This window comes from Panicum hallii, chromosome 2 (genome assembly GCF_002211085.1).
Source record: "Panicum hallii strain FIL2 chromosome 2, PHallii_v3.1, whole genome shotgun sequence".
NCBI lineage: Eukaryota > Viridiplantae > Streptophyta > Magnoliopsida > Poales > Poaceae > Panicum > Panicum hallii.
Genome location: NC_038043.1, coordinates 819,079 through 844,425, shown reverse-complemented (window position 1 = coordinate 844,425; position 25,347 = coordinate 819,079). Strand labels below are relative to the sequence as shown.

The following is a 25,347-nucleotide window of genomic DNA, read 5'->3' as shown; positions in this document are numbered from 1 at the left end:
GCCCGCGGCGAAGCAAGCCGCGCCGCCGCCCGCCCGCCCCCCCGGCGCGCGCTCGCCACCCCCACCTCCCCCGCGCGAGCAGGGGCTCCGCCCCCCCCCCCCGGGGCGAGCAAGCAGGGGCGCCGCCGGCCCCCGCGCCCCCCCACCCCGCGTGCGCTCTAAGCAGGGGCGCCGCCGCCGGTCACCCCCTACCCCGCCCCGCCCGCGGCGAAGCAAGCCGGGGCGCCGCCGCCCCCCGCGGGAGCCCCCCCCCCCAGCCCCCGCCCCGCCCGCAGCGAAGCAAGCCGGGGCGCCGCCGCCGCTTCCACCTCCCCCGCGCACCCCCGCGCGAGCAGGGGCGCCCCCCCCCCCCCCCCCCAAGCACGGTCAAGGCATTGTGAAGGGTATTTTGGTCAGATTAGTTATTTTCTCTATCCTTCCAACCAGGAAATTGATATTATAATCACTGCAGTGTCCATTGGCAAAGATGCACACTTAAAAGGTGTCTAGCAGCAAAGGCAAGATTGAGTAATGTCCTGTGGCAAAAAACGACATCGTAGAGTGTCCAGAAGCAAAATTGCCCAAAAAGGAGTCAGTTGAGATAAACAGAAATCATACCAGTGCATGAGCGTACTATCTTTCTTTTGTTTTTGCAAATGTTTGTGTACCAAGTAAGTTGCCCGTGTAAATTTTGTACTTTGCAGTGTTTTAGCAAAATGAACTCGGTTTATATATGTAAGAAAGCTGCTATCTTTTTTATGCTTACTGCAACATCTGATTTGTTGCTCTGTTTTTATGTATGTTCTTGCATTGCATGACATTGAAATTTGACTCAATTCGTCTTCGTAGTTTGCAACACTTTAAAACGGATCGCTTTGTATTTACAAGTCAATGGCGAAAATCTATCGATCTGCTTATCTGCATGACTGCATGCCTTCGCTCCTCCAGTCACTGGCCCCACCTAGCAGAGACACACACCAGCCTGGTTGAAATGGAACGGCTGTCTCGGTGGGACCAGATCGCCAGTCGCCACATGACCCTAGAAGGCTAGCAGCCTACTCGCTCCGCCGCCGATCACCAAGGAGCGATCCTCCTCCGCGTCCAGCCGGACGACCCCGCTACCCTCCTCCGCGCCGCGCTCGTATGCAAGCCCTGGTGCCGCCTCATCACCGGCGCCGCCTTCCGCCGCCGGTTCCGCGAGCGCCACGGATCCCCGCCCGTCCTCGGCTTCTTCTACCGATAGGGGGAAGCCACCCGCTTCACACCCACCACGCCATTCCGCCGGCTCTGCGCCGACGCCGCCGCCGCGGGCAGCTGGTGCCCGGTCGACGCCAGCCACGGCCGCATCCTCTTCTACGACACCGTCACGTTCCAGCCCTTCCGGATCCGCTTCATCGTGTCGGACCCCATCAGGGGCGACCATCGGAGCCTGCTCCCGATGCCGGGGCTCCTCCGCTCGTGCTGCAGCTGGAGCGCGGCGGCCGGCTGCGACCACCTCGACTACGGCTGCCCCGGCCCGGTGGCCCCTTTCCGCGTGGTCGTGGTGGGCACGGACGGTTCCTCGGAGTTCACGACCGCCTGCGAGTGGGTGCAACTCAGAACCCTGTACATTCCTCAGCTATTTTCCTTCAGTAGTGTCATCTTTCACTTACAGCAGAAAATTTGGTCGACAACATATGTGCTGAACAAAGAGTTCTTCTCTTAGTTGAGTTATGAGGGCCATCTTCTCCTAGCTAGTGATTGAATATGACCTGAGGAGCTGTAGATAATTGTGTTGTTTGATTGTTTGTTTCCATTAGCAGCACTTTGTTGGTCGATCCTTATGGTTGGGTAGAGAAGCAAAAGTTTATCAAGTGCAAATATATTCCTCAACCACCTAGCATTTATTCTCAAAGTTGTATTTCTGCAGAATTATATTGGGACTTGGATGAGGCCTCTACGGGTGATGATGGACCGGCAGAAGCTTGACAAACTTAAGGTGTACATCCGAGGACTTCACGGCCAGGGTGAATCTCGGTGTTCATCTGAAGACTTCAGGGCGTGTTATGTTTTAAGTGAAGGGGTCGTTTTGCTCAAATTTATCAGCTTCTGGTGTTGGGCGCTGTCCTACTCTATGTGTGCTCCAGTACTGCGGTTTGCAGTGAAGGCCTGGAATTCTTCACATCATCTATATAAAATCATCTGGAGTCAATAAATAAGATTGTGAGATTAATGCGCTGCATTTTTCATTCTACTCCTACCTGATTGTGCCAATTCACCAATTGGCATCTTCAAGGGATTCTCAGGGAAAGGAGAGGAGCTAGCTAGATTGGTGGAATGCACTTTGCTGTCAAAAGAGTAAAATGCACCGTTGGACCTCAAATTTGGCTTGTAGTATCATCTAGGTCCCCAAAATTCCAAATGCACATTCAAATCCTTGAACTTGCTAATAGTATCACCTGAGGTCCAAATTACAGTTGCTTAGAATAAACCGAAATTTGTATAATTTGTTCAACTACAAAATCATATAGAAAACATATAAAATATTATAACAAATTTATTTGTACAAATATATTCAAATACAAAAGGTCTGTATAAAAATTTGTATAAAATAAAAATCATATGACAAAATTTGTAAAAGATCAGAAAATGAAAAAGATGAATTTTAGAGGAAACATCGGAAAAAAATTTAGAACATAAAGTTTTGAAATAAAATTTTGGAGAAAATTTGGAAAATATAAGAGTTGAGCGCAAAAATTCAAAAATAAAATTTGATTCCACATTTAAGCTCCACATCAGCTAAATTACTTCCATTTTATAACTTAAAAGTGGTGATTAGGAATTTACGTGACACAATTAGCAAGTTTGAGGATATGAATATGCAATTTGGAAGTTTAGGAATCTAGATGACGTTACGAGTCATGTTACGGGACCGATGGCGCATCGAGTTAAGTTCGAGGACCGACAGTGCATTTTACCAATGTTAGGTATGAGCAACATTTTAAAAAGAAAAGGTGTTGAAATTTGAAAGCAGTCGAGCTGTCCTCAACTGGAAACCTTCCTCCTCCAGGAAATCGTTTCTTGATCATATCATCTTTTTTTTTTCTTTATTAGCAGAGGCTCTCCGTACCTACCGGCATGGAGCTCTCCTGAAAGCAGGCAAGAGCCGCCACGAGCTCCGCCCCCATTGGCGCTCCCCGCCACCTCACGCGTCCACGCGTCCGCCGGCCTCCGGGCCCACATCCCCGACACGCCACTCCCCCCACCCCACCACCTCGACCCCCTCGCTGCTTCCCTGCACCGCGTCCATCTACGCCGTGGACCTCACGATCTGGGCCCACCTGCCCGTGCGCCCGGGCCACGGGCGCCGTCCTCCCCTGCTTTAAATGCTCCGGCTTTCCGTTCCGTTCCAGCTCGCCAGCCTCGTCGGAGAACTGGAGAAGGGGAAGCGTCGCAAGCCCTGTAGCGCCCGAGCCATGGAGAACGGGGGAGCGTCGGGCTCGGGGCCCAACTCACCGGCGCAGGCTGGCGGCGGCGTTTCGCGGCGCCAGCCGCGCGCCGGCGCCGATCCGCTCCTCATCGTCTGCCGCTGCTTCGGCGTCGTCACGGCGGCAACCGCGTTCCTCTGCGTCGCCGTCAACGTCCTCTCCGCCGTCCTCTCCTTCCGCGGCGGCACCGACGTAAGCCCGCCGCCCGAGCTTCCCCCGTCTCACTATTATCCCGCCCGTGCCGCCATGGGGGCTCGCGAGCTGATTGGGGATTTATGTGTGCGCTGGTGGGTTCCTCCTCTTCCGCAGATATTCGGGGGCATATTCCGTTGCTACGCGGTGGTGTTCGCCATCTTCGTCGGCGTCCTCGAGACCGAGTGGGAGTTCATCATCAAGTTCTGGAAGGTCTGCTCTGTTCTCTTCTCCCCATTTCGCTTCGCTCCGATTTGGGATGCTACAGATTGGTTGTGATGGTGTTCTCAAGGAGTGATCTTGGTTAGCTGCAGCCAAATTGGTTGCTGTATGATTGATCGTTGAATACTAGTATGTCATATATAATAGCACACTGCACACGATTTGATTCATTCCAGCACTTATTAGTAGACTGAGCCACTGCTGTGAGCTTTCTACTACCCTCTAGTACTCTGTTTATGCTGTTATTGAATTTGATATGATAGTTTCTGTTAAGTTAATACTCGCCACGTCCAATTTCAAGCTGTTTAGAAGAAATCTGGTTTCTGTGTGTAGTACACGGAATTTGGGGTTTATTCGGCCTCAAAGTCATTCTAATGCTGGTCAGACCCACAGGGCTATTTGTTTGGTGGTCTGGGATAGTTATGGGCCTGCCAAGTGTGTGGATGCTAATGGTTCACTTGGTTTTAGGCAATTCTTGTGTTTTTCAATACATATAGTAGAATAAATTTAGGTGATGATCTGTTCAGTTATGAATTAAATCAGTAAACAGATTTTATTAATTTGCCCTTTGTTCTGGGCACTGATTAAATGTTTTACAATTTAATATAGGGATTCAGCATTTAGTGTCGTTACCATTGGATTGTGATAATTTTAGTGGATGTTAATTTAGTGATGTTTCTATTCTTTATGTGGCCAGATATTTGAATACTTGCCTGCGAGGGGGATGCTACAGATATTGTAAGTACTGTGGATGAATATATATCTCTGTTTTTCTCCTATTACATTTCCAAAATTCAGAGCTCAATCTTGCATGTATATTAGAATGTAGAGACCACCTATGTTTGGTGCCCTATAAATACGTGGTGCTCATCTACATAGCTCCCTTTTTTTTTGCAAGTAATATGCAACTAAATGGAAACCACAGAGAATCTAGGCATGAGGGTGAGGCATTGGTTTGAATCGTATGCTTCATGAAATAAAAATTTAGCTGCCTATCATGACAAACAATTACTTGCTTTTTTTTTAGTAAACCTGAACCAAAATTGGATGGTGCCCAATTACATAGCTGTTTATCATGGCAAACTTGATTGAATGTCTTAGAATACTGTTATACTGGCATGAAAAGTTTGGGAATTCAAAGTTCAAACCATATGTATCCAGAGTAAAGCGCTTGCTATCCAGCTGGTATTTCATTTTAGTTTGAAGTTTCTTGCCATGAACACAGTAACATGTAGGAATCTATTAATTATCCTTGCATAACCTGAAATGTCTTACATATCTATTCCTCTATTGAGTTCCTTTTACTTTTGGTTCTTGTCAGTGTTGCTGTCATGACGAAGGCATACCCAAATGTTGAGAGGAATGATCTGATTTTGCTCCAGGAGATTGCCAGCTATATGCTTCTTGCATGTGGAGCTGTCTACACAATCTCGGTAAGTTTGCTGAGTTATGAGTGTTCATGAGTCATCTGTGTCAGTGTAACTGCCTTTCTACTTCTGATATTTTAAACAACACTGTTAGACATCAAATCTCATAGGGACTGATTCCTTGTAATTTTCAATCATTTTTTTTCTGAGAAAAAAAGCCTAGTAACTACCCAATCTTATTCGATTGGCTTCATAGCACAATGGACCAGTTGAATGCTTAAAGTATGGTCTGGAGCTTCTCTTACAAATACTAGCAACATTACGAAGTTGTCTCTGACCTGGTGTGTCTGTCATAGCAAAGCGAAGTATGATATTGTGATTGCAACGGAACAAATTATCAACATTTTTATACTGCATCATACACTAAAAAAGCTTGATATGTAGGGTATATTGTGCCTTGGTGTGTTAAAACGTCGTAAGCAGCAGAAAGCGACATCACAGGAGCAAGCGGTAAAGGATCTGAAGGTGAGTACTTGGTTCTTACTTTTATTAGGGATAGCATCAGATCCTGAGGCTGGGCATTCCTGTGGTTTCTTCTGTTTAGAAGACATTATTGCTGTGGCACATACTTGAATTTACAGCGTGGCTTAGTTCAATTTTCAGATTTCTGTATGTTTTAATTGTAAGTGTTGTGTGAAATTCTCCGTTTTTTTTCTTGTTCTGCTTCCCATTTAGAATTGAGGAGAATCTGTAGCTGAAAACCAAGTGCAGTGAATTAGAAATATCGGCAGTAACCTTTTTTTGAATAATTATAGATACTAACCTTAAGAAATGTTTTTCTACCTCAAGAAAAGAATGGTGAACCTGTTTCGCAAAAATTCTTTTTGCTAGAATACAGGAGTGTACACATCAAGTAAAACATGCTCTCAAATGAGACTTACATCTGTTTGCAAAAGAGGGTATACGCACCGATCAAAAAAAAAAGAAACAAAAAGATGGTACACACTATTGTTTGCTGTTATTCAGAGGCAAGGATTTGTTTCTTGAATAATGTATTTCCAAAACTGCCCATCTTAGTTTCTACGAAAAGGCTATAGCCTAAATGATACGAGCACAATTTTTTGTCTCCTAGCCATACTCCATCACTACTGTTGATCATGTCTCATTCTCTGAATCATGGATTTCAGGAACTGGAGAAACGGAGAGAAGAACTTGAGTCACTGTTAATTGCTGAGCGGTCTCAGTCGGCCTGATGACTGATGGCAATGATCAAACATCTCTCGTCCCCAGTGTAGATAAATTTTTTTTTTCCAGTTGATAGCATGCTGCTTGGTCTCAATAGTCATCAGTTGTTCATCCAGAAGTCACATTGTTGAAGTGTATCTCCTCTAGTTACAGTAGTGTAAGTATGAAGCATTTTTACTTGGTCTCATATCAATGTGCCTCACATTTGAGATTTCTCATTATAGTGATATTGTGCATCGGATCCTTCTTTTTCTGTACCACAGATATAGATGTTTCTCTTATTAACATGCTTTAAACGGACAGGTCTTGCGGTTTTCTTCTGGGCTCTCAGCTGAATTGTGGTCTTTCCTTTCAGAGCATTGCATCAGTTCATCGGCTTGGAGTTTTTTTTTTCTCAGTTAGATGATGGCATTTATGTGATGCAGTATGCTGGCCTCGTGTATGCCTATCCTGTGCTGTGCTGTTGAATAGTTCACTTGAATTTTGTGTGTAAGTAAGCTGTAAGCATGGTCTTGTTCGTGAATCGGAGAAATTTCGATATTTAACACCGAATATGTGCGTTTTATGCGTTTTGACATCCAATTTGTATACCTTCGAGCACATGAATTCTTTGATCCAAACGATTTCATCCTCTTTTCTCTATTTTTTTATTTTTTCTTTTCTTTTTCGTTTTACAACCTCCATGAAAAGACGACTTTACCCTCAACTCATCCTCTACCACCGATTGGCCAATCGGCCGGCTCTCTCCCATGCGTCTCTCCCCTCCCTCTCTGTTCTCTTCTCTTGGTCGTCTCTCTCTCCTCGCTCGCCAGGAACAGCCACGCCGCCGCCGCCGCCTCCATTTCATTGCATTGATCAACACAGAGACAATCCAGTGCACTTCCACTCTTCTCCAAGCTGCAGAAACCAGCACAACCGACAGAGCCACACCAACTCACCAAGGCTGTGACCAACGCGGTTACACGAGCCAAGCAAACTGGGCAAGCCATGGGCACCTTTCTAGGCCATTTCCTCCCCGGCCTGGCCTTCGCCGTCCTCAGCGTGTGGCACACGGTCAGCACCGTCAGGACCTACAAGCTCCGTGGCGCCTCCGGCTTCCGCTTCACCACCTGGTTCCCCTTCCCCTCGCCGCTGCGCGGCCTGCGGCGCCTGGAGCTCTACCTCCTGCTCTCCTTCTCCGTGCTCGCCATCATCGACCAGCTCGTCGACCTCCCCATCCTCGCGCTCTGGCTCCAGCCGGACAGCCTCGAGCACGCCACCATGTACCTTCACCTCGCCGTCTACGCGTCGATGGCGCTTCGCCGCCGACGCCTCCGGGCACCGCGACGGGGGTGTTGGGAGTTGGGGACGTGGTGGCCGCGCTCGCCGCGTCGGTGTTCGGGCAGGAGCTGTTCCTGCTTCGGTTCCACTCCGCGGACCACGCGGGGCTCGAGGACCACTACCACTGGCTGCTGCAGCTCGCGGTGGCGGCGTCCCTCGTCGCCACCGCCGCCAGCGCCGTCCTGTCGAGGAGCTTCGCGGTGGCGGTGGTGCGTTCCGCGTCCGTGCTGCTCCAGGGCCTCTGGTTCGTGGTCATGGGGTTCGCGCTGTGGGTGCCGGCGCTCGTGCTGAGCGGGTGCCACGCCGTGAAGCAGGGGAGCGCGGCGAGGAGGCGGCGGCGGCGGCGTGCCTGTTCTTGACGAGCGAGCAGAGAGAGACGAGCGAGATTTTTTTTTAAACTGATCCCTATAAGTTTTTTTAGGGGAAGCCCCAAATATCATGGGGGCACTGCTTTTGCAGGCTGTATATATCAATAACTGGCATCCTATATTTTATTTTCTTTAATCTACCCTAACTATTTTTTCACATCATAAAAATTCAAACCTTTATATTTCTACCACATGATTCGGCAACATTTCAAATTCAAAGTTAAACACAATTTAAGGTTTGAATGCATTAAACAATCCAAAGGAGGATGAAAATGAGAAGTTACACTTTATAAAATATTCCTAACATCCGAAAAAAGTTTTAGTAGATATCTCGTTGTCATCACCAGAGGAATGCAATGGCCGATGTAGGTGGACACAGGTGTGTAGTGAGAAGGCCATGATCGCCGCATCAGACGGGGCCGCTTCCTCGAGGACGCACTCCAGTGGACCTACACCATCCGTCTTGCAATCACATCATGAGCTGCTAGCTTGTATAGGGGAAGAAGAGAAGCAATGGGGAGAGGAGGTACGGCGGGGCAGCAATGACATGAAGGGGCGCACGGCGGGTATGATCGGTGACGACATGATAAGGCGAACGCTGCAGTAGAGGATAGCAAGTAGCAAACAGGGAGGAGCGTTGTCGGGGAGGGAGATCAGGAGATGACGCCGAGGAGAGCAGGTACGGTGACAGGGAGGGAGGAGTGGCCAAGCAGGGGAGAAAAGAAGGTGGTGACGGGTGAGAAAGGTGGAGAGACCACTAGGTGCGGAGAGGTTGAAGAGAATTCCGAGGTGTCGGAGTATCTCGAACAAACTCATTATATGTTCTTTAGAATAGAGATTTGGTTAAAAAACTATCCTGCTTTTTCTGTTCCGGATTTCTTGCTAGCTAAAGATAGAGAGCGAGAATTACTCTTTAAACTACGCATAAGATGAAAATGAATTTTACTCAAATAGCTCTTTAAATGATGATTTAAAGAGTAGATTTTAGAAAGGCTCTTGGAGATGCTCTCAGGCTGAACAGCCGAGACGGGTCGTGAGATTTTGGATTATTAATGAACCGCATCATTTAGAGGAACCGCATCAGATGACCGATATCGAGAGAATAACAAAGATCGGATGGCTCATGCTAATGGGTTGACGTGGATATCCTTACCAGGCCAAGAATGCAACAGCTCTAGAAGGTTTGGCATGTGTGTATGTCCTTACCAATTGTGGCAATGGCACCATTCCTACGCTAGTGCAGATATTCCATCTCTTGTTTACAAATTTTTACAAATAGCGCTTCAGTGTTAATTTACAATCTTGAATGCATGTTTGTTTACAAACATTGAATTATGAAGATTGTAAACATTGAATACTGCTTTAGAAGATTGTAAACCAGTATTTGCTGCATATTCACTAGTTATAATTCGACCATACACGGTGGAGCATTTCAAGGCATGTGAATGCATAGACATGGTTGGATGATATGGAGATGATAATTAAGAAATGCTTCTAATGTGCTTAAAAGGCATTCCTTCCAATTGCATTTTTTAACCATTCAACCAACCTGAAAAATTATTCAGAAGTGCTGCAGTATCATGTCGATTGCAGTTGTTTTGCTTTCATAGCATTTAAAAAGAATTACAAATCCATAAACAATTAAAAGAGGAATTACACTCAATTACAAATCAGTCCTCACCCTTGCCCTGTCTCGTGTAGCGCAGAACCCAACCAAATCCCTCCATGGAGCAGCCGCTGGAGATCGCCGCCGAGCGCGCGATGCCCTCCGGCTCCGACGGAGACGCGGCCGCCGGAGAGGACCGTTTAAGCCTGCTCCCCGACGACGTCCTGGTACTAATCCTCCTCCGCCTCGGCGCCGCCGCGGCCGCCGGCCGTACCAGCGTCCTCTCCCGCCGCTGGCGCCGCGTCTGGGCGCTCCTTACCGAGCTCCGCTTCCCCGCCTCCCCGCCGCCCCACCTCGTCGCCTCCGCTCTCGCTGCCCACGAAGCCGAAGCGGCCCTCCGCTACCTCCTCGTCGAGGCTGAGGATGGCGCCCCCGAATCCGCGGCGGCCTGGCTCCCCGCCGCCGTGCGCCGCCTCTCCGGCAGCCTGGTCTTCAAGAACCTGGCCCCGGCGAGAAATTTCAACGATGAAGCCGAGGAGGAGGAGGAGACCTCGAAAGGAGGCGTCTTTGAGCTGCCCTGCTGCGAGCGCGCCACCTCGGTCTCCCTCGACCTGGGGTGTCTCGACCTCGCCGTGCCGCCCGCCGGAGCTTTCGCCCGGCTCACCGAGCTCTCCCAGAGGCGTGTCCGATTCCATGGCTCTTTTGAGCTCGGCGACGCCGTCTCTTCGCGGCGTTGCCCATGCTTGCAGAAACTCAACGTCTTCCACGCCCGTGGGCTGGACAGTATCGCCATCCACTCAGAGTCTCTCCTTCAAGTGGATCTGCGCCACCTCCATGAGTTGCGGCAGCTCACCATTGTGGCACCAGCTCTCGAAGGGTTGCAATTGATTAACTGCTTCGCTCACAGCCGACCGGTTGCCAACATTTCCACCCCTCAGCTGGTTTTCCTCATGTCATGTGGAAGGAGCCATATGATCCGAGCTCGGTCCAGCTTGGCAATTTGGGACAACTTCAACGGCTGACCACCAACTTTTTTCGTGTTTATGGGCGGGATCGGAGGACTCTAGAATGAATCGTGCTTTTCTATGGCTCTTGGAACGGTTTCCGGTCATCCACAACCTTCAAATCAAACTTACCTATCCCAAGGTGAGTTCACCTACTTTCTTATATGGAGACATGGAGTTAAGCCATCAGAGTAACTTGGTAGCAAGATATGAACTTGAAGAGCTATTTGCATTGGTATTATGCGTAATTTTGGGTACAACAATTTTAAGGGTGGGGGGGGGGGGGCAGCATAGCTTTACTTAACATTGTAACAAGTGTTCTAGTTATGTGAAGAATGTGGCATTTGGCATCTAGTGAGGTGCAACATGTGGGACAGACAGATTTGTCCAGATAATGATGGGCATTTGAGAACATCCATGCAAAGTTTACACTTGTTTTGCTTTTACTCATGACAGGAAGTTCAGTGAAATCTTGATCTGTGTACTGATGTAGTATGTTCTTGTGAAATACACACACTAGGAGTCTGATGTAGTATGTTAGTCATGGGGACATGTACTCTTGGTAGTGAAAAATTGAACAGGCATAGTGCCACTCTTATTCTCATGCTTCACGTGTTCACAGTGTGGAAAATACAAATAATCATAGCATGTTTTTACTTTGTAGAGGATTTGCAGCTGCCAGTTTTGTGTAAGAACTGCAAACCAAACTTATCAGCTTATAACAATTATTTCTATGTTGTAATCTGTATTTTCAAAATGGGACGTCTCCTTATTTTTCCTGACCTATACAAATGATCTTCCCCCTTTTTTTTGATTTCTTGTGAATAAGCAGGACATCGGAAACTTTCTATACTTGATGGAAGGCCTTACAGTGCTCCCTCGAACTAAGATCCTGATGCTCCACCTACACAACAGAGGACACAACTTTGGAGCCAGCTTATTTCATATTCTCAGTTTGTGTACATGTCTAGGTGGATTGTCACTGGTGCTAAATAGCCATAGTGACTTGAAGGTAAAAAACATGTTTCTTTATCTAATACTCGGGTAAATAAGGAAAGGAAGAGATGGGAATCTTTATTGTGGTTGCATTTTTGTTTTGTCACAACTTGGCCTGATCTTTAAGTAGCCTCAGTTTAGGTGTTCGTTCAACACTATTAATATATACTCCACTTCAAAGTTTTTCATTTGTAGATAAATGTTTGTGCATCTCATAATGACAATACTTTGTTCTATGAGAGTGGGGGCACTTATCTTGGTAATAATTCTTTAACTACCATCTATATGATGGAAATAAATGAGGAGCTAATTAAACTGCTGCCTAACAGACTCAGTTTTGCAGATGAAGGTTGTAGGAGATATGGCAAGTTTGGGGGCGTGTACTTGTCTATTGGGTGCAATATCATGTAGCCTTGTAGGCATGGAGTCCAATTCACAACACTGAGTTGAGCGCAGCTGTGAGCGCTAAAGGGGCTCCGTTGCTAATCTATGGTCAATGAATGGATTTATTTAGGGAAAACTGCATATATGCCACTGGTTTGACCCTCAAATTGAAAGTTGCCATTAAAAAAACTGATTGCAAAATTGCTATTAACAATTGCTGCAGTTAGATCCGTTTGCCACTAGTCTCAACATCCATTGGCTAATAAGTGTAAAAAAATCCAGAAAAAAAATTGGAGAATGTATGGATGAGGGCCTATCTAGTGTCCAGACTCGCTCTTCTTCTTCTTCCTCCTCAGTTGCAAACTTTCAATTGCCATGGCTGCACTGGACTGGGCCTTTTGCTTGCTGGTCCGTCACCGGCACCGGGATTAGAAATGATCTGTATCATTAGAGAGGGATATTTGGATCAAGCAAACGGTGTTTATGAATTCTGTGAATTCAAATGGCAAAATTGATGGGTCAAAGGCTATTCCAGTGGTAATTTGCATATAGTTTCTTTTTAATGGCAAATTCATAGTAATGGTACAAAAATGATTGCAGAAACGCAATTACCCTTTTGTTTTTGTGATACTGATGGCACAATACCTTGGGAACCATGCATTTTTTTTTAAAAAAGACTTCTTGCTCGATCATTCTCTCTGCAGATAGTAGCCATATTACTGCGAACTAATTGGCTTACAACAAATTAATAATGCTATTTTGTTAGAAATTATATGTTCAGGCTTTTATAGGTTTTTTGCTTTACTTATTTTTCCTTCTTGAATGCATTTCACGGTACCTGACAGTAATAACCTGCTCTTCTTGTTCTAGGCACAATCCTCTTGTCCATTAGGCTGTGTTTGCAATCAACCAACCGACTGGAAGACTGAGGAACTCACTTTGAATCACCTCCAAGAAGTAGTGCTGATTGACATGAAAGGGTCTGAATCTGAAGTTGTTATTGTCAAACGGCTACCCAGCTGGGCAATGAAGCTCAAAAGGCTGAGAATAATTTACCGTTCGACCACTGTAACCAAGGCCATGGAAGTATGTCAAATGTTGCTAAGCTTCGCAATGCCAGAAACACACGTAACGAAGAATTTCCATGTGAAAAGTAAAAGTTGTACTTTCTTGCGCTAGAAGACCTGTCCCCAGCCTTGGATTCCATGCATTGGCTATTTTTGTGATTTGCCGTCATGGACCTGACTTCTGTTTGTAGCTTGCAATTTGAAATCCTCTGGGCATGGTGCGATGTTGCTGCGTGTCAAGTTGAAATATTTGCATAGATTCCTTATAATGTTTTACGATGCTACCACCCCATTGATGTTTCATATGTTGGCAGAAATAATGCTTCATGATCCATTTTGTTTATGTATGTGAAGGATTGATCTTCTAAAGCTTCAAGTGTTATATGTCCTCATTTAGGTTTTCTGTATTGGTTAGAAGCAGTACTGCAAAAATACTGGCAAAACTAAAATTAGTTTCGCCCTCTACTGTTTTAGAAGCCTGGAGGTCAAGAAAGGAATGTGGTACAGTTTTTTTTTGTAGGGGTGGGGGGACGAGGGGGGGGGGGGGGTGTAAGAAAGGAATGGTACAAATAATGGGATTTGGATCCAAATCGTTGTCTGTCCTTGGGTGTTGCTGTTGTGAAACGGCTATTCAGATGGGCAGTAGAGCTAAAAATATTGAGAGTACTTTATCGCTCCGTCACTGTAAGCAAGGCCAAGGAAGTGCATGAAAAGTTGTTAAGCCTTGCAATGCCAAAAACACTGGTGACTTTGGAAGAGTTTCCGCGTGATGAGTAACAAGTTCCTGATTCCAAGCACTGGCTAGGTAATATTCACCTGTTTTTCGCTGCGGAACTAGCCAATCAGTGCATCTAGGACAATCCTCTGGGTATGGTGCATGCCAACATTGAAATTCTTGGATATCCATATAATGTGTTGCAATGCTACCACATGTTTGTATGTATGAAATTCGTGGGCATGGTTCATATGCTGGTTGCCATGCTTCCCACCATACAATGTGTTCTTTTTATACATGCACATACAAATAAAGTTGAATGCTTAAGTTTTACCTTTGTTTATACATATAAGTAGTAATGACATTTTCGCCTCTGCATGGTCATATATATATCCATGTGAATTCATCATAAAAAAATGTGGCCAAAACTGATGCAAAATTTGAAAAGATTAAAACCTATATACGCACCTCATTGTAATGCTAAAACATATATATGTACCTGGATACAATTTTACTATCCATAATAAGTAAAAGTACATATTAATACAATGATATTTTATTGTATTTTCTTTTTATTGCGTGAAACAGAATGTTAATTCCGTTACCTAGAGGCCGAAACATCCTGTTCCTGTGGTTCAGATTCTGGCCAGAGTAGAATACTACTGTTCAGGTCCAAGACATCATCCGATGGTAGGCTTAATACATGAATGCGGATTCTAGATGGAAAATCATCAGGAATGTAATCAATGATATGTAAGGGCTGGTCCTACATGTCACTTTCAAGATAGATCAAAGTTTTAAAAGGAGCTTCAAAACATTCAACTGAAACTTTGAGCTTTCCTGTGACATTCCAAGGAATTGAGACTGGAAAGGTAAAGGGTGCATTATTTACACTGCATTGTGAATCACTACTGTATCACATCGTGCTCCCTACTCAAACACAAAACAAATAAACCCAAAACAGAGAATAGGGTCATTACATAGCAAAACCCTCAAGGTTGTATTTATATTACTAAACATAAGGCAATAAGTGGTTAGATTGGAAATATATATTAAACGGGATTAATCCTAACCTTTATATAGGAAGAAGTTGCTATTTTCTAAACATATGGAAACGGCTTTCTCTCCATCCGACAAACCCATTGTCCCTTAGATCGCGATCGGACGGTCCATTCCTTTTCTTCTTTCTCCGGTTCGCCTTCTTTTTGTTCTTTATAAAAAAAAAACGCCACACTCTCCTGCCCTTCGCCTCCATCTCCGAAGGCGCCCAACTTTCGCCAGTCTACCATCACCGGCCACCGCCCCGCTGACCCGACATCACCATTGCCATGTCTGAACTCCTTCCGCTTCGCGATCCCGCCCCCGGTCCCATCACTACCGCTGGCCTGGCTGCCCCTGGGCATTTCCCTAAGCCCGGACACCCCATTGCAAGCTAGCCGACCCGACACCCCCCCCCCCCCCCCCCCCCCCCCCCGAACTCAAAACCATGCATGCGTTGGAAGAAGGCCCCGGCCGGCCAGCCGGCCACCATCGTGAAACTTGCTTGTTCCCTTTTGGCCTCTCCAGCTGCAGACGCGTACAAAAGAAGCAAGTAGAGGGCTGGGTAGGTGGTGGGTGGGCTGAGGCGGCTGTCCGCCTGTCCCTTCCGTTTCAGCTAGCCGGCGTCGTCGCACGCAGCCCTCGAGTTCTTCCCCTTTCGATCCGATCAATTCCCCAATCCTCGTCGGCCGGCCACCGCCGCGCCGCGGCTCCATCGCGCCATGGCGACGGACGTGACCACAGGCGAGGGCGAGGGCGAGAGCACAGGAGTGGAGGAAGAGGATCTCATCAGCCGGCTGCCCGACGGCGTCCTCGGCGACATCGTGTCCGTGCTCCCCACCAGGGACGCCGCCCGCACGCAGGTGCTCTCCTCCCGCTGGTGCCCCATCTGGCGCACAGCTCCACTCAACCTGGACATCCGCGGCTACATCGTCGCCGGCGGCGGCAGGCGCGTCAGCGCCGGCAAGATCTCGCGCATCCTCTCCAAGCACGACGGCCCCGGCCGCCGCTTCTGCGCCCCGCTCGAGTGCTTCTTCGACCTAGGCGGCCGCTACGCCGGGGCACTGGACACCTGGCTCCGGTCCCCCGCCCTCACCGGCCTCCAGGAGCTCGAGTTCCACCTGGGCCTTCCGCGCTGGAGGGCGACGCCGCCGCCGCTACCGGCGCCAGTCCACCGCCTCGCGTCCACCCTTCGCGTCGCCAGCTTCGGCGGCTGCGCCTTCCCCGACGGAAACGGCGGCGCGCTCCGCTTGCCGGTTCTCCAGAAGCTGAGCCTCTTGGATGTCAAGATCTCGGAGGGCACCCTGCATGCCTTGCTCGCCGGCTGCTCTGTGCTTGAGAGCTTGCTGCTAGGTGACAACAATGGCTGCTCTCTCGTCCGGATCGTGTCCCAAAGCCTCAAAAGCATCGGCCTGCGTCCTGGTCCGGGAGAGATCAAGGTGAAACAGCTCCTCATCGAGGATGCCCCATGTCTTGAGAGATTGCTTCTTTTAGGATCAGGGTTTAGCATGGGAATGGTCATCTCGGTAATCCGGGCGCCAAGATTGCATGCTCTGGGGCAACTGGCAGCTTACGACCCTACCCTTGAGTTTGGCACCACAGTGTTTCAGGTATAGATCAGCGTCCTTCTCACTTTCACATTCATGATAGAGTATAAACTGAAGTCCCTTTGCTTGGTCATGATGATAACCTTTCTATTTTTGTGCTTTAATCAGGGATCGCAGATTGTTAGCGTGGCGACAATGGTGCAAAATGTGAAGATTTTAGCTATCACACAGTTGGATCTTAGTTTGGATGTGGTCATTAACTTCTTGAAATGCTTTCCCTGCCTGGAGAAGCTGTACATCAAGGTGACCAAACTTATTATCCCATAGTTTAGGCTGTCTACATTCTTTGTCATCACTTACTATTTATCATTAATTATAAAGCTAGCTTGCCGCTGTGCTCATGTTCATTTTACGTTTTCAGACGACAGCGGTGGGCGAGAACAACGAGTGGCGTCGCAAATACAAGAATCTTATCGGTACCCTTGACATTCGTCTGAAGAACCTCGTGTTGACAAACTATCAAGGCAACAAGTCGCACGTTAACTTTGCCATGTTTTTTGTGCTGAATGCAAGAGTGCTACAGTCAATGAGGCTTGAGTTACAACTTGGGAACCCCAGCAATGGGTGGATTAAGAAACAGCATAGACTGCTTCAGACGAAACATAAGGCTTCGAGGGATGCACAGTTTGATTTTGTGCCTCATGTCATCAGCTCCCCTTTTTCGCTTGGTCAGGTGTGCGCTGAGCAAGTACATGATTTCGCAACAGCTGACCCCTTTGTAGGGTTTCATGACTGGATCTGATTTCCTTCCAAAGGACAGGTAAAACTCTCTTCTTCTGATCTGTAAGAGCTATCCTTTTTTTTGCAACCGTGCCTGGGCACGTTTTTCATTTAGAGGAGAGCTATCCTTTTTCATACCTCATGTGGAGGTAATGGAACGCCATATACATTTGCATTTCTTGGCAAACCTACTTGACCATCACCTGTTATGCTAGTTGTCTTATGGTTTGACTGATACGGATATATAGTTTTTCTTAACTTTTTTCTTTTGCAAAAGGATTTATAGTTTTTCCATGGTAAATGTATATGACTTCTGTATCTCTGATGACAGCACTTTGCTGTGTAACTACTTAGATTGTAAATAGGTGACATTTCTGGATTGTTGTCGATCTGTTTGAAATATGTGGCAGTGGGGTGGTAGTTTTTTGCTTTTAGAATCTGGAAAATATCCGGCCTCAGCTTATCACAGAATGAAAGCTTGCAGCCAAGTGGGCTGGCTGTTGACTAAGTTGCTGCATGGCAGGGTGAATATTGATGAGTCAGGAACTCAGGATGCTTATAAGGCATTTTTTGAGAGTTCCCATACATACACTGACAGCCTAGGATCAACTGAAATCTTCTTGAATATGGGCTATCGGTAGAACAGCACCTGATGATTAATTGTGCATGTTAGAACTGACCAATCATAATTGTGCAATATGTGAGCTTTTGGTGACCACCTGTCTCAAAGTTCTCAGGCATTCTGGTAATCTAGAGCACTACTGCAAAAAGCGGGGTTTAGTCCCGGTTGGGAACCTATTTTAGTTCTAGTTTCCCCACCGGGACAACCAATCCGGAACTAAAGGATCCCGGCCTTTAGTCCCGATCCCGGTTGTAGAACCAGCACTAAAGGGTCCGAAAGCCCAAAAATTTAATTGGCAAGCAGCTCACAACCCTTCGAGTCCCTCAAGATCTCTTGCCTCACGTACAGCTTCCTTACCACTCCACCTAGACACCTACACAACAAATGTGACTCTAGATAGGATATTTTTCTTTTAAACTAACCCGTGAAAGAACCTTTAGTCTAGATTCTTAACCCCAACCGGGACTAAAGATCATTTAGTCCGGGTTGGTGTTACCAACCGGGACCAAAGATAGAGAACTTTTAGTCCCGATTATTAACACCAACCGAGACTAAAGAGTGATTTAATTTTAGTCCGGGTTGGTATTAATAACCAGGACTAAAAATTCCTATGACGTCCATAAACTTTAGACCTGACACTAATGGAATCATTAGTCCCGGGTCTAAATTGTACCAAGACAAATATGAAAGATGGATGTGTGTTTCTGTAGTGGTGGAGTTTCTTCTCTTATCTGACTTGAGTAGTACCAATTAATAATTTTACTAAGCTGTGGTTCTTATTTCAGGCACAAAATCCATGCTCACCGCAGGTTCTATTTGTGCGCAGACAACAACAAACTGGAAGACTGAGAACTCTTGCTAAATCACCGTGAAGAAGCGGAAAACCAAGTTTAGAGGATCTGAACATTTATTTTATTTCGTGAAGAGCCTGTTCAATTGGGCGACAATGCCGAAAAGGTTTACAGTAGTAAGTAAACATTGCATCATTTTGTCACTGAACGCATGGTCAACTTGTTGTATGGCTAAGATGTTGTATGAATAATGTTTAAGGTTGTGACTTTGTTGTGCTAGTAGTATCTGTAATAAGTTTATTCACATTTCATAAATTCTAAATACTAGTGGACCTTGCAAAGATGTTAGATCTACTATCCTATGGTCAAAATTGCTTCACATATTGTTTATTACAAGTTTTCTGCAAAAAAAATGTTTATTACAAACGAAGGTTGGTTGCAGATATGTTTTTGTAATAATAAACTTGAAATAAAAAGGCGCAACATACCTTGTTGACTGCAAGTTTCATATCATCGGAAGAGGAGGCTGCCCGGATCTCCATCCACTCTGCCTGCCGCCGCGCCGGCGCCGCCATGGGGGTGGTCACCAGAGCCGCGAAGAAGAGGAGGCTGGTGGAAGAAGAAGGGCTCGTCGACCCCATCAGCCGCCTCCCTGACGATTTACTCGGCGACATCGTCTCCCTCCAACCCCTTAGAGACCGCGCCCGCACATTAGGTCCTCTCCTCTTGCTGGCACCACCTATGGCGCTCCGCCCCTCTCAACATCGACCTCCACCTTACCGAGCCCCGGCGGCACGCCGTTCCCTCGACATTTCCTGCGCCCTCTCCGTGAACCCGGGCCCCGGCCGCCGCTTCTACATCAGGTACGGGGACGGGTACGACCGCCTCAGCTGCTACGACCCCCGCATCACCGTGACCCTCAACGGCTGGCTCTGGTCCCCCGCCCTCGACAACCTCCGGGAGCTCGACATCTTCCTCTTCAACCAAGACCTCGTCTTCGACCACGGCCTCCAGCGCTTGGTCACTAAGCCGATGCCGTTGCCGGCATCGGCGCTCCGCTTCTCCCTCCACCCTTCGCGTCGCCAGCTTTGGGGAATGCATCTTCCCGGATGCCCAGGCGGCACTCCACTGGCCGCTCCTCAAGCAGCTGACCCTTTCCAATGTCACGGTCTCGGAGAGCTCCCTCCACGCGTTGCTCGCCGGCTGCCATGCCCTCGACCTCGAGAGCTTGCTGCTGCATGGCAGCAGAGGCTTCTCTCGATTGAGAATCGTGTTACCTAGCCTCAGAAGCATCAGCGTGGGCTCTAGAACGGGAGACCCCAAGTCGCAGCAGCTGCTCATCGAGGATGCCCCATGCCTGGAAAGATTACTCGTCATCGAGCGCAGGGAGATTGGCATCTCGGTAGTCTCTGCACCAAGATTGGGTATCCTGGGGAAGCTCCTTGGCAACTGCCATAGGCTTCAGTTTGGCACCACAACTCTGCAGGTATACATGGGCATGGCGGCGTGCATCATTTTTCATTTATTCTCACCTTCAGTATTCACGATGGATCCATGTCCTATCACCAATTTGCCTAATGAAGATGCGTGTAAATTCTATGCTCTCACTCAGGGATCGACCGTTGCTAGATTGACCACGGTGGTGCCAAGTGTGAGGGTTCTATCTTTATCTTATATGAAACCTTGCTTGGATGCGGCTATTAACTTGATGAAGTGCTTTCCCTAATTGGAGAAGCTGTACATCGAGGTGACTCGCTCTTTGGACTAGAGTGTGCATTTGCAATCTTTTGCCACTTACTCTCTCCATCCTGAAATACAGGGCATCCTAAAGATAAATTAAGGAGATGAGAAAATGATGCATGTGCCCCCATTTAATGCCTTGTTCGATTGTTATTTTGTTGATTTCACACAGGGCTGTTAGGTGCACTTACCAAAAATGAAGCAGATTAGTTTCCAAAATACTCTAGAATGCTTTATATTTGGGTACAAATTTAAAATGTTCCAGTACCCTAGAATGCTTTATATTTGGGTACAAATTTAAAATGTTCCAGTACCCTATATTTTAGGACGAAGGGAGTACTATTATTATCAAGGGTCGTTTTAAAGCTAGGCTGACCATGCAACTGACAACATTTTTATGTTCATTTTATTTGCCTTCCCTTTCAGATAACACGTGCTGGGGGGAAGATGTGTCGTATGATAGATATCAGAAACCAATCGGTACTCTTGACATCCGTCTGAGAAAAATTGTGCTAGCATCCTTTCATGACAGGAAGTCGCATATTAACTTAGCCAAGTTCTTCGTAATGAATGCAAGCATGCTGGAGTCAGTGACGCTTCAGTTAAAACACGGAAGCGTTGACAACGACGCCTGGATTAGAAGACATCATATGCTGCTCCAGATTGAAAACAGGGCATCGAGGGGCGCATGATTTGATATTGTATCTCGTATTGGGTCATCTAGTCTTTCTCCTGCTAAGCAAGTACATGATCCGTCAATACTCGACCCCTTTCAAAGGATTCATTAGAAGGTCTGAAACACCAGTGAGAGATATTTGGTTTCCATGTTGGAACATCCGGTGAGGTTTAGTCACTTTTCAGTGTCTTGAAACATGTTATCTCTTTTCCTGGAATACTGTAATTTGTCAACTGATTCGGATGTGCTATATTTCGTTCGTTTTAAACGGAGAGGAGCTCTTGATATGCCCATTGTTATTTTTCCACTTAATTTGTTGTCATTGGAACGATTGCAACTTTGCAAATATAGGTACATCCCAATCAAATCATATATTACTGTCCCATGTCAAAATAAATAATATATTATGTCTAAAACATTCAGTTTCCTCACGTAAGGAAAACCTGTTTGGTAAAAATCATATATATGTAATGGAAGCAAACTCATTTGTCTCGGCATAGGATGTGCTTATAGGAATAAGGTTGCGTACGCGTCTGTACTGCGATTCAAAAGAAAAAAAAAAGAGGGGTGGGATAAGTGTGCAGATGGAATCGAACAAGCAGAGTCACTTGAGGTCAAGAATGAGTTTCCCTTCAGGGCCTTCGATCGGCAATAGTTGTGGGCCCAAAACAATCCTTTGAACTACACCTAAGAGCATCATGTGGAAAATAGAAAAGGAAGAATCTAATACCGCCTTGATACAGGTACTGATCTTGAAAGGATAAAACATTGGAAAAGAAAACGAACAAGAACAAGAAACGAGACTGTCGGTATATATGGACAGGGGTACCTCCTGCTAGGGTGTCCAGACCCTTAGCGTCTCGCTGTCGCCTCACAGGAGAGGGCGCGATGGTGTCCGGCTCCGGCGTGTGCGCCAAGCGCATCGTGGTGGACGCGTGCCACCACATGCTCGGCCGCCTATCCTCCATCGTCGCCAAGGAGCTGCTCAACGACCAGAAAGTCGTAATAGTCCGCTACGAGGAGATCTGCCTCTCCGCGGGCCTAGCCCGTCAGCAAGTCTTCTAACGAGGTGTCCATCCAGACGGGCGTAAGGTTATTCGTAACCTCTCCCTCGTCCTCTGGGTGACGTGGCGTACGGCCCGGGCCTAACAGCTGGGATCGTGGTCTCCGGACCTCCCCCGCGCCTCCATGTGCCCACAAGGGCAGGGTACTCTGGAGTGGCCTCCGCGGGCCCGGACTCCCCAGGAAGGTCTGGTACCACCACGTGTGGAGGCCAGACCTCCACGGGCCTGACCAATCCAGCTGGCCTCGGGGGCCCGGACCCCACTTTTCCCTGGGGAGGGGTCCGGCGCCGCCACGTGCCGCCAAGGTGATGACTGCAGGGCCGGCCCTGCCACGTGCCCGTGGCAGAAGGCTCTCCGCGGCACATCAGCCCAACTGCCACATTAAATGCAGGTAGGTGGGCTGTGCGTGCCCAAGTCAAAGCATGGTCTGCCCAACTGACACCACGGTAAGCCCGTCTATTTCCAAGACGGCGTGTCACTGTGCTCTGTGCGCAGACAGACGGCGTGTAGTCACATCACGGCGCCGCGCGTGGGTGATGATGACCTGCGCAGGTGAGCCGAGGCGTGCGCTGCAACAGTGTGCGTGGAGGCGATGGTGCGGCAGGTCAGCGCTGCTCCTTCGCCTGTCAGAGGGTCCTGACCCAACAGTGGCAGCACGGCTTCCACTGTTGGGTAACACTGACAGCGGTCATTGTGCCGGCAAGGCGGCACACGGCCATATCCTAGCTGTATATACGCACGTCAACTTCCCGATCGAGAGGACCACGGAGAGGAGCTGGAGAGGAGGATCTCCATATCTCTCATATAACAGGCTCCTATTGGTCGGGTCCACCTGTCGGGGCCCCGCACAGTGTAAGCACTCCCCTTAGTCTATAAAAGGGAGAGTGCACTCGTTAAAATACAAGCGTCGCATACAGGCTTACACAGGGTCGAGACTCACAAGCTGTCCACAAGCACACTCAAGCAATACAGCTCTAAAGTGGACCTAGGGTATTACGCTCCGGCGGCCCGAACCACTCTAAATCCTTGTGTCCGTCCTGTGTTCATCCGCCCATCGATCAAGCACTCTTAGGTTTCCCCCAAACTCTTCCTAAACTAGGATTAGGCGGGTGCGTTTCGCCACCTGGCTGGAGATTTCCTCCGACAGAGACCATTGTTCTTCTTTTGCGCCCATGAAGCAATTAACATGTCCTCTCGGAGACAAAGCACTTAGAGAAGAGACCCAACAGAGAACTTTGTAATATACTACTAGGTATGATGATCTTGCTGCCCTGGGAAAGAATGATTCAAGGCAACGCAACCTCCACATTCCTTCTACATTGGGTCGTTAGAGGATAAAATAAGATAATAACTTCAAACTTGGTGCATGGGCAAGTGAATTCCTCTAGTGCCCAGAGCCAGCAGATCAAGGAGAGGACGAGAGCAAAGCAACACATCAGAAGCTACGAAACAAACAGTCCTTCCTACAGCCAGCCAAGTGCATCCTTCGATCATCCCAGACGAAACTGCAAGCGCAAGTGTGGATAGCTGCATTATTTGCATACGATTCTGCAATACTTCAGCTCTGAAAGCCTTTATTTGGAGGTCAGAATATAGAACCATCATCGCAGTCGTTTCATAATAAGTGCTAACTCTAAGTTTATATGTCAATATTCTCGTGCAATTTCAGGGAACTTGAGAGTAGAATCCGTTGCGGCTCAACTTTGCAGGCTTGCAACAAGTAGCGCTTGTGAAGTTGATCTTCTCTGAGGAGCACAAGTTCAGAAAAACGGTTAGTGTTTTCCTAAAAGGATCAATTTTTTAAGAAGATTTGCATTTTCTTTTATAGCACCATCAGACGTACAAATAGAGCACACACCTTCTCCATGTAAATTAGGTGCACATAGGATACTCATACAACACTCCGCAGATTAATACAACTTTGCGTATTTGGCACACATTCAGGCTGGCATCTTGCCAACTGTAGAAAAGCCGCAATATGCAAGATTAAGTGAAGCTTATATCAGATTAATATAGGTTTGCGGCCGTGCAAATTATCATGCATGTATTGACTTAGGGTCGGGTTGCATTATCATCTAGCCCCACTTGTCATTTACCTATGTGGATTATTAAAGATGTTTATACTTTGCATCCAGGAGTGGATCCAGCGGTGGGTCGGGGGGGGGGGGGCGGGCTCGAGCCCCTCCTACCGCCGGGAATCCCATGGAGCCCGTCTAAGCCCCTTCTACAAATTTGAGGAGGAAGAATGAGAGAAGGGGAAGCGGGAGGAGAAAGAAGAACAAGAGAGCCCTCTGGGCTCAATCCTGCCTCCACTGCTTGCATCATACTCTCTGATTGGGTTAACCGTATATTGGCCGTTTATTAGATATATAAAGCAACTCATGTTGGAGATAGAGATAAGCATGTGCTTGAGACAAAGCCAAGTATACGTACATATATACATGGAGAAATAAACAGGATTATTCTTTCAATAGTATGGTACTACCTATATATATTATCTCAATATTTTGCATGAAATGAATATCATCAGAATCAATTCCTTCATCGGATTTGCCTGCCCTTTTTTACCACAACGTCTTCATTCAGCCTCTACCGCTAGCCATAGTAGGAGCTAAAAGGTAATCAGTTAGCAAAGTTTTTATTACCAGCACTTTTAAATTGTATCAATAGAAATTGAAGGCAACAAGTAAAAAAAGTATCAGGTAAATTTAGCCTCTCCCAATTTATTATTTGCAAATACAAATTCAACAAAATGTGTTTAACTCACTCATAAACTTCATTATACTACATCTAGAGTTCTAGACTACATTCAGGCACATATATAGCGAGGAATACATTTATTTCAGAATAGATGTAGCAGTTCCCTCGTCATGCTCAATTCAAAAGTGCATCAATACTTGTGGCAGGATGGTGAACTAAATTAATTAACACGGCCCAGAGCTGGAGCGGTCAAGATCTATATTAGTCGGGCCGACATCGACCACATTTTGGATGCCTACAAGCTAGTTTAAGTGAACCTGACCAGCAGCTAATCCCATCTCCAATCCAGCAATTAGTACTTAGTAGCCTCGCCTCCTCCATTGCAGGAAGAGTTTACCAAATTAAGGAACCATGGAAGAGGACGCTGGAAGGCCGGAAGAGCTCTGAACTACTACGT

At 47.2% G+C, this 25,347-nt stretch overlaps 4 protein-coding genes across 6 annotated transcripts; all 4 read left to right on the top strand.

Annotated features, from left to right (window-relative positions):
• Nucleotides 1-3,360: 3,360 nt before the first annotated feature.
• Nucleotides 3,361-7,049, top strand: LOC112881738. Of its 2 annotated transcripts, XR_003226505.1 has the most exons (7): nt 3,361-3,638; nt 3,756-3,851; nt 4,558-4,598; nt 5,182-5,293; nt 5,672-5,752; nt 6,415-6,629; nt 6,776-7,049. XR_003226505.1 is itself a non-coding variant. In XM_025946574.1 (6 exons), the coding sequence occupies exons 1-6, from the start codon at nt 3,435-3,437 to the stop codon at nt 6,478-6,480; spliced, it is 600 nt and encodes a 199-aa protein (XP_025802359.1). In that variant the 5' UTR covers nt 3,361-3,434; the 3' UTR covers nt 6,481-6,693. The 2 variants fall into 2 exon arrangements, 1 of the variants encoding a protein (XP_025802359.1); XM_025946574.1 differs by lacking the exon at nt 6,776-7,049 and having other exon boundaries at nt 6,415-6,693.
• Nucleotides 7,050-7,459: 410 nt separating this feature from the next.
• On the top strand, nt 7,460-8,151 carry LOC112879990 (transmembrane protein 45B-like). Its single transcript, XM_025944432.1, has 2 exons — nt 7,460-7,781; nt 7,814-8,151. The coding sequence occupies exons 1-2, from the start codon at nt 7,460-7,462 to the stop codon at nt 8,149-8,151; spliced, it is 660 nt and encodes a 219-aa protein (XP_025800217.1).
• Nucleotides 8,152-9,833: 1,682 nt separating this feature from the next.
• On the top strand, nt 9,834-13,522 carry LOC112882646 (FBD-associated F-box protein At4g10400-like). 2 transcript variants are annotated; one of them, XM_025947742.1, is made up of 4 exons: nt 9,834-10,912; nt 11,435-11,458; nt 11,603-11,782; nt 13,021-13,522. In XM_025947742.1, the coding sequence occupies exon 1, from the start codon at nt 9,886-9,888 to the stop codon at nt 10,786-10,788; it is 903 nt and encodes a 300-aa protein (XP_025803527.1). In that variant the 5' UTR covers nt 9,834-9,885; the 3' UTR covers nt 10,789-10,912; nt 11,435-11,458; nt 11,603-11,782; nt 13,021-13,522. The 2 variants fall into 2 exon arrangements, with proteins under 2 accessions (XP_025803527.1, XP_025803526.1); XM_025947741.1 differs by lacking the exon at nt 11,435-11,458.
• A 2,170-nt stretch (nt 13,523-15,692) lies between these two features.
• Nucleotides 15,693-16,844, top strand: LOC112879989 (putative F-box/LRR-repeat protein At3g58880). The gene is made up of 2 exons (XM_025944431.1): nt 15,693-16,580; nt 16,686-16,844. Exons 1-2 carry the CDS (start codon nt 15,693-15,695, stop codon nt 16,842-16,844), a joined length of 1,047 nt encoding a protein of 348 aa, XP_025800216.1.
• The last annotated feature ends 8,503 nt before the right edge of the window (nt 16,845-25,347 follow it).